This window comes from Nuphar pumila, chromosome 6 (genome assembly GCF_984573655.1).
Source record: "Nuphar pumila chromosome 6, dmNupPumi1.hap1.1, whole genome shotgun sequence".
NCBI lineage: Eukaryota > Viridiplantae > Streptophyta > Magnoliopsida > Nymphaeales > Nymphaeaceae > Nuphar > Nuphar pumila.
In genome coordinates this window covers 115263026-115271200 of record NC_143254.1, presented here as the reverse complement: position 1 = coordinate 115271200, position 8175 = coordinate 115263026, and the positions used below count along the sequence as shown (strand labels likewise).

The window sequence follows — 8175 nt, the reverse complement described above, 5'->3', positions numbered from 1 at the left end:
TTTGTGACGGTATTCGCCCGCTGCAGTGCAGTTAACTCTAGAACTTGAAATGGGGTTCACTGCATTCAGGTTTTCGACGGGCATGCCACAGAAGTCTGGTTCCAAGATCCACTCGTCGATAACGTTGAAATCGAGAAAATGGTCGATCAGGGGAGGGGAGAGGTGACTTGTAGACATGTTCAATACGTCGGAAAGGTCTGATTGTGAGATGTTGGGCTCTTGGAAACTGGCCTTGAAGGCAGAAGGGAGTCCGGCCATCGTCGGTAGGCAAGGAGAGAGAAAGGTGGTGATAGTGGTGGTGGTCTAGAGAGAGAAAGGAAGAGAGAACGAGGATTCATGTCTATGAGGGTGTTGTATAGGGAAAGGGTTTTTCTCTCACTACTCACTTCCTGGCTTGAACGGGGGCAGGAGCGGTGACGGGGACCGGGGCAGGGCGGGGATAATTTGTTTGAGACAGGGTGGGAGTGGAGGTCCAAAGTCCCCCCCCCCCCCCCCCCACGGGGATGGAGGTTAACTTTTTGAGATGGGGCGGGGGTGGAGACCTTGTCCCCCGCCCCGCACCGGTCCACTGCCATCCCTACTTGGCAGTCTCCAAACGACTTCACAATAAACAACAAGACAGAGAAGAGGGGGAATGTCAGACAGTGGCCTCCCAGTGAGGTTCAAGTATCCTGCCATAGTTTCAAATGGGGATCCTCATGTGGAATACTAAAGGGCTCAGCCGCCGGTGGGCCCAACGACAGATCTCTGAGGTGCTAAGGCAACACAAGATTGAAATAGCCTTCCTCCTTTAAGACTAACAATTTTGCAAAATTAGCAAAGGGGGGATCCACGTATCATGGAAGGATCACCCCATGATTGTATTCTTTTAAATATTAATGATACCTGGTAGGGGTATGCCTAACCCCAACTTGCCTTTAAAAAAAAATATACCCCATTAATGACTGAAAGAACCCATTCACCAGGAATGCATATAACGGTAGAAATAAATAAATCTGAAATTGAATAAGTTGATTCATGCATGAATCTGTCTTCTAAGACGCACAATGTTGTTTGATGTGTTCAAAAAAGATTAAATAGATTATTATAATTGCGTAGGATTAATGCATAAAATGGCAATGGCAATGACAATTCTCAACCTGTGAATGAATTAAATTTGTGGTGAACAGGTTAATATTAAAGTAGAGAGAGAGAGAGAGCCAGAAAGGGACGTTATCACGTTAAGGAAACATCTTTACACCTCGCATTACAAATGTCGAGGCCCAAGTAGGCCACACAAAGCACAAAAAAATCATGTGTATCGATTTTCTCCATCTTATGCAGCGTTTTTCTCTGTATTCATGTGCCTCTTAAAAATGACATGATGGCTTCATCAGCGGCGGAGATAGACGCTTGCAGGGTGGGGCAAGTACCATGACCTGGAAATCCCTATTAAGGAGGTTTGGGTCAGGGTGGTAGTGCCTACCTTGGTCAGAATGTTGTGCCCTCTCTCTCTCTCTCTCTCTCTATATATATATATATATATATATATATATATATATGTGTGTGTGTGTGTGTGTAGCCTAACTTGGAATTCTGGTTCAACTCCTGGGCTTCATGAATTAATTTTCTTCAATTGTACATTAGCATTTTTGTAGTTTTTAAAGAAAATGTTTTAAAAACGATGTGCATTTTCAATATAACGGCTAATACATCAATGCTAAAAAAGCTCATTTTAGCGATGTTTAGGCTTTGTTTCATCAATGTCAGGGTGGAGATAAAAGAGGTTGATGATGAGAGGGCTTGATTTACATCAATTGGTATCTTCTTTTGTAAATCAAGCCTTCTTGATTTACATCAGTTGGTGTAAATCAAGAAGGCTCGATGCGTTACTTTTATGAACAAAAATTGAGAGAAAGCAAAAAAAATATAAAAAAATACCAAAAATCTAAAAAAAAATTAATCATTCAAATCATCAACTCTCTCGGACTAATAAGTATTTATAAAAAATAAAACCTTAACCCTATGGCAAATCTCAGATAAGATCCGAATATGAAAACAAACTTAAAACATAAATCCAAATCTTAAATACTAACTATAAGTCAAATTGAATATGGAATCATTCTTTTCAAGTTAAAAAAAGACCCGGCCTCAAGTCTGATATGCTTTTGTTTCTTTCAATTTCACTCAATTTTTAAGAACTAGAAAGGTGCCGTCATTTCTGATTAGTGTTGAGTGATGTACTCATCTAATTGATATAAATCGAGATGACTTGGTTTACAATAAAACTATATTATACTACTCTTATGCATAAAATAAAAAGAAAGGAAAAAAATATATAAAAATTTACAGAAATTTTAAAAAGTTAATAATATCTAAATCATCAACTCTCCCTACCTAATCCCTCCCTAGTAACAAGTATATATAGAAAATAAATCCCTAACCCTACAACCAATCTTGAATAAGGTCTGAATATAAAAGCAAACCTAAAACAAAAATTCAAATCTTAAATAATAACTATTGATCTAATTAAATCTAAGATTGCTTATTAACCCGGCTTGCAGGCAATTCCATTTATAGTTTATAGGAAAAATAAGAAGATACGAAGCCATCTCCACTCTCATCTGTACTCTTGGGCTCCCATCTTACAAATCCAAGCTACGAATCAGTCGGTGAAGGTGAAGGGAGCGAGATTTATTGAAATCTCTTCACCCATCTCCATCTTAAGTACGGCTCCAAAGTAGATACTTAATGCATACCGACTTTGTGTTGTTTTCGAATTTGTTATTAACGATGGAGAAAAAAAAAATCTCGAAATAAAAGGTGATGATAACCATCACTGGACAAGGCCCCTTCCTCATCTCCAGATGGACGGCTCATCAGGCTTTTAGAAGGGGCATTGTAGTCATTGAAACCAAAGAATGGGGGGGGGCAGCTGAGAATTTTCCTTAACTAAAATCTACCCCCCTTCTTGTAGTCATCCGACGTATTTCACAGGGATACTCTCAGCCTGCTCCCATGTCCCACCTCGTGATCCCTTGTGTACATCGTTTTTCAATACAAAAACTGAACGACGTTGACGTGTCTCGTGTCCGTTGTGACGCAGAGTCTGACGGTACAATTCACGAGTCTTCACTGCAAAGCGTTACCATCCCTCGTATTGAGTGAGAGATTATAAGAAAGCTCCCAAACTCACGCCCTTCGTCTCCTCCACACGGCAACAGCACAGCAAAGCTAACCTCTCAAAAAAAGAAAAGAAAAGAAAAGCAAAGCAAAGGAAGAAGACAAAGGAGGAATGGAGACTGTGGCGCTGCTGTGCACGACGGTGCTGGTGTTGGCGGGGCTGTACTGGTTCGTGTGCGTGCTGGGTGCGGCGGAGCAGAAGGGGAAGCGGGCGGTGGATCTAAGCGGCGGCTCCATCTCCCGCGAGAAGGTGGAGGACAAGTACAAGCAGTACTGGGCGTTTTTCCGGAAGCCCAAGGAGATCGAGAAGGCGGAGAAGGTGCCCCAATTCGTGGACACCTTCTACAACCTGGTCACCGACATCTACGAGTGGGGCTGGGGACAGAGCTTCCACTTCTCGCCCTCCGTTAGTGGGAAGTCCCACAAGGAGGCCACCAGGCTCCACGAGGTCCACGCCGTCGACCTCCTCAGCGTCCAGCCCGGCGATCGGATCCTCGACGTCGGCTGCGGTGTCGGCGGCCCGATGCGCGCCATCTCCGCTCATTCGGGCGCCAGTGTCGTCGGGATCACCATCAACGAATACCAGGTCCAGCGGGCCAAGGCGCATAACAAGAAGACCGGGCTCGATTCGTTCTGCGAGGTCGTCTGCGGGGATTTCCTGCAGATGCCCTTCGACGACAGCAGCTTCGACGGAGCCTACTCCATCGAGGCCACCTGCCATGCCCCCAAGCTTGAGGACGTCTACTCGGAGGTGTTCAGGGTGCTGAAGCCCGGCACGCTCTACGTCTCCTACGAGTGGGTGACGACCACCAAGTACCGGCCGGAGGATCCGGAGCACGTCGAGATCATACATGGTATTGAGCAGGGCGACGCGCTGCCGGGGCTGAGGAGCTATGCCGACGTTCCGGTGGTCGCCCGGAAAGTCGGGTTCGAGGTGGTGATGGAGAAGGACCTCGCCCTGCCTCCGGCATTGCCGTGGTGGACGAGGCTCAAGATGGGGAAGCTGGCTTACTGGAGGAACAACTTGGTGGTGATGCTGCTCACCTTCCTGGGGATCGCACCCAAGGGCGTTGATGACGTTCACGAGATGCTGTTCAAGACCGCGGGTTACCTCACTCGGGGCGGTGAGACGGGTATCTTTACCCCAATGCACATGATCCTCCTCAGGAAACCCATCCCTTCTTCTTAGATAAAGAATGAGGCAGAAAAGAGCAAGCACAGAACGGATGAACGCTACGGGGTCAAGTGAGTCATCCTCTCTCAGAAAACCTCTCTCTTTCTCTTGATTTCTGCTTTTTTCATATGCTACCCCCCCCCCCCTTCTCTCTCTAGCTTTCACTTTCTATGTTGTTGGGTAATTAAGTTAAATGTAGTTGGGGATGGATGGATCTCATTAGAGGGAGGAAGCGAAGAAGAAGATGTTTTTCTTTTCTTTTTTCTCTCTTTTTTTCTTTTTCCTTGGGCTTAATGTTAACGAATTTCAGATTTCATGTGGTGAGGAGGGGAAACTGAAGCTAATTTAATTACTCATCTGTTTGGTTAACTTTCTCTCTTTTTCTTGGTGGTGGTGAATGATTTAGTTCATGGGGTGGAAACCTGGAATATAGGTGATACTGAGTATATGCCGAAGAATAAATTATTTTTCTTCTTCCCTCCAATTTTGCTTGGCATGCCCTAGGCAATACTGATGGTACATTCTTAAGAATAAGCTCTCTTTTTTAGTCTTGCTTGACGTGCCACTCTATTTAAAGATGGAAATGAAGAGAGGATTTGGTCAGGCATCAATTGCTCTGTTATACATGCATAAAAAGTTGAGTTGGCTTCTGGGCTTCTCTGTGTGGGGTCTGTCACTCCATGCTTGGGTAATAGAAAAAAGAATAGTTCAGTGCTTGCTTCTGGCTATGTTAGATCAAGACGAGCACAAAATATGTTATAAAAAAATTATAAAGTAAGATAAACTATTTTATTTCTGCAATGCATGTTGCAGTTCAACCTTTACAAAATATCAGGATTGCTTTCCTTTTCTACCACTTGTTTTTCCAACCCCCATTTTATTTGATTATTTTTTCTTTTTTCCGGCTGTCAACTTGGTGCTGGTGGGAGTAACCGACCTTTTCTTTCTCTTCCTTTGTTATTTGGTTTTTTGTCCTTCCCTTTCTGGCTTTCTCCTTTTCTTTTCTTCTTTTGCTTTGTGTAATTGTGCCTTTCTTTTTGAGCTTTCCAGCTAAAAATTTCACTCATTGAGCTGTCGCTTCCTCTGGGGGTATTTTCTTACGTTTTTGGAATGTTTGTAAAGTATGACCGAGACTGGTTTTTTGTTGTATCGAGAATGCCCTCTAAAATTATATATTTTCTGGGTTAAATTTTTGTTTTGGTAAGTGAAACTGGCGATCAATTTCTATAAATTTGTATAGGACATGGCGCCTTCTGGTTTAGTGCCAGAGCTCTTGTAGGTCTCATACCACTCTCTGTCCAAGTTCTTAATGGAATCCTTAGCTCAAGCTATTCATTGAAAGGCAATCTTAAGGGCCTGGCTGGTTCATTGCGTTGAAAGCGTGTTATGAGAAGATAAAATTTTGTTTACAGCCATTGCCATACACACAAGTCCTTACATTTGCTATGCGTGTTTTGAATTCTTTGCCCGCTCCACTTCATGACTCGATCTTACAAATTTGGAGAAAAGTTTGAAATCAATTTCCAATGGGGTTTGTGGTGGTTGCAAAGCTTTGTTTAGACCTATACTGGTTGCAAATGGCTGTATAGACTACACTGTTTTTTAATCTTCTTGATGCCTCGAATGTTTGCAAACTGCCACTCGGTGGCAGCTAAGGATGCAGATATGGAATCCCTAAAATTTGTGGGATTAGCAAATCCAAACAGCTGTTCGAGATAAGTGGAACGTTTCAGCCGGGGATTTACCACTTACAGGTGCGGCTGTTTTGAATGCAGTTGAAAAGCTGAAATTATGACTATAAGAACCGTTTGGAAGGTCGTCGTCTCAGTCACCAATGTAGGAAAAATAAGGTAGTACTTGGTAACTACCACCTCATCCAGGTGGGAAGTGAAACATACAACTGGAGTTGCCACTTCCCACTCCAGCTCCATTATTTCATACCACTGCATTCATCCCAAACAACTTTGGCGCTGGGTACTCTCTCCTCCGGCTACCTCCGATGGCTAGTTTCCAAACAGAGCCTTAGGTGAGCCTCTTTCATTGTGACTAAGGCTTTGTATGGAATCTGGATTTTGTACATTTTGATTGATACATGATCAAACTACCTTGGCTGTGGGTGTTTGGAAACTGGCAGCTGGGATGGGGAGTTCATCTGGGAGAGGAAGTGAGACTGTCTCCTTTTTATACTCACACTAAAGAGTGGATGTGGTAGCTACACTCCTTGGACGGGACCCCGGAACACGCACTGTAGTTACAGTGCATGTTTCGGGGAGAACACGCAACACCCTCTCCTCGGAGGTGGGCTACCACTTTTCCAAATGCATGAGCTCTCTCAGGCTACCGGTTTCCAAACGTACCACAAGTTAAGGTTTCTTCCTGGAGAATTGTGTTCTATTATTTTATCGTGCTTCTCCTTTGCCCGTGGACTTAGGTTAAAAATGGAACCACATAAATCCGGTGTTTTCTTTTTCTATTTCTTGTCTCAATATCTTTGTGGTTTGCTTCGTTTGTTTGGTTCTTCTGCAGCATGCATGTACCTTGTAGCATCGGCCATGAATGACGATTTTGCAAGAAACTCATTGAATTGCTGCATCGCCGATAAGTAGGGTCAGTGGATCACGATTATCCACTGTTTAGGTATAAAGTCTTACATAATGAGGATAAAAAAGTTAAAAAAAATTGTTTTGACGAGAGAGAGAGAGAGAGAGAGAGAGAGAGAGAGAGAGAGAGAGAGAGAGAGAGAGAGAGCAGCAGCAGCATCCCCCATTATGAAATGCCAATGCAAGTATGGCTGTTTTGGTGACCCAAGGGGGTTGGCGTAGTGGGGTGGGCCTTGGTTCAATTCTCATAGGCGTTGCCTCTCTGCTCAAGCCAATGCTTAGCGTAAGCCTTGGGCCGGCGTCCTAGCTTTGGAGTTTTATATAGCTGCCGGCACGACAACCGTATGTATGGCAGGATGAGCCAGCGCGATCAGGTCTTCTTGCTGGGTGCGGTTACTTCAGGTTATAAATCCAAAAAAAGGCATTCAGTATGTGTATAGTACTGGTGTATCTTTGGATCTAAACACTTTTTTTTTCAACTACCTCTATTCCCTTTTCAGAACCAATTTGGAGTTGAGTGATCAACTGTTGGAGGATTGGGTTTTCTTAGAAAAATGTTCAGTTGAATGAATGAATGGTAATGTCGATTAGTTATGGTTGATCAAAGACTTGGCCAACTTACAAACCATTTCATTGATCATGATTTTCCAAAGAGAACAATTCCTGAAGAAATGCCAAGGACGAGAATGGCCACCGATAGCCCCAAGTGCACCACACACCTGGCTAGATGTGTCGGATTAAAGTGTCCAAGTTGAAGGACATTGTGAGTTCGATGCCCAGGGTGTGCATAAGATATTTTTACATGTGAAAATGATGCACCACATTTATTTATTTACCAATTTAACACTGAAATGAGTTTGGACGTATTCTGAACTAGGTCTCGCTCTTTATGTGCACTGCACCAATTTTTTTTCTGGACGACGAAGGGACCCTCAACGAGATTCGGTTCACTTAATGGACCCGCCTCCTGCACCATTGCTTTATCACAGTTGGGACATGTAAGGCTGGGTGGTCGTGTCCTCAACCTGGAGTTTTGCCGTGCACTGCACCAGTGTTAAAAGAGAGCAAAGGGATCAGCCCGATCAAGCACATTTTGGTCTCTGACTAGTCTGTGTAGCCTCAGTTCTGATCTTTGGACACACTGATGCAGCGGGGGCTTCATGCCATGATCCGAGGCAATTCGAAAGGGGGGGTGGAGGGGTGATTCCAAATTAAGGATCTTGATATAAATGCTAGAAA

At 43.9% G+C, this 8175-nt stretch overlaps 1 protein-coding gene across 1 annotated transcript; it reads left to right on the top strand.

The window, feature by feature from the left end:
* The first annotated feature begins 3129 nt into the window (after positions 1–3129).
* On the top strand, positions 3130–4701 carry LOC149835803 (24-methylenesterol C-methyltransferase 2-like). The gene has a single exon (XM_090008763.1). The coding sequence runs from the start codon at positions 3275–3277 to the stop codon at positions 4349–4351; it is 1077 nt and encodes a 358-aa protein (XP_089864889.1). The 5' UTR covers positions 3130–3274; the 3' UTR covers positions 4352–4701.
* The last annotated feature ends 3474 nt before the right edge of the window (positions 4702–8175 follow it).

Coding starts and splice junctions, on each gene's coding strand:
- LOC149835803 (XM_090008763.1), top strand. CDS start 3,275: ATGGAGACTGTGGCGCTGCTGTGCACGACGGTGCTGGTGTTGGCGGGG.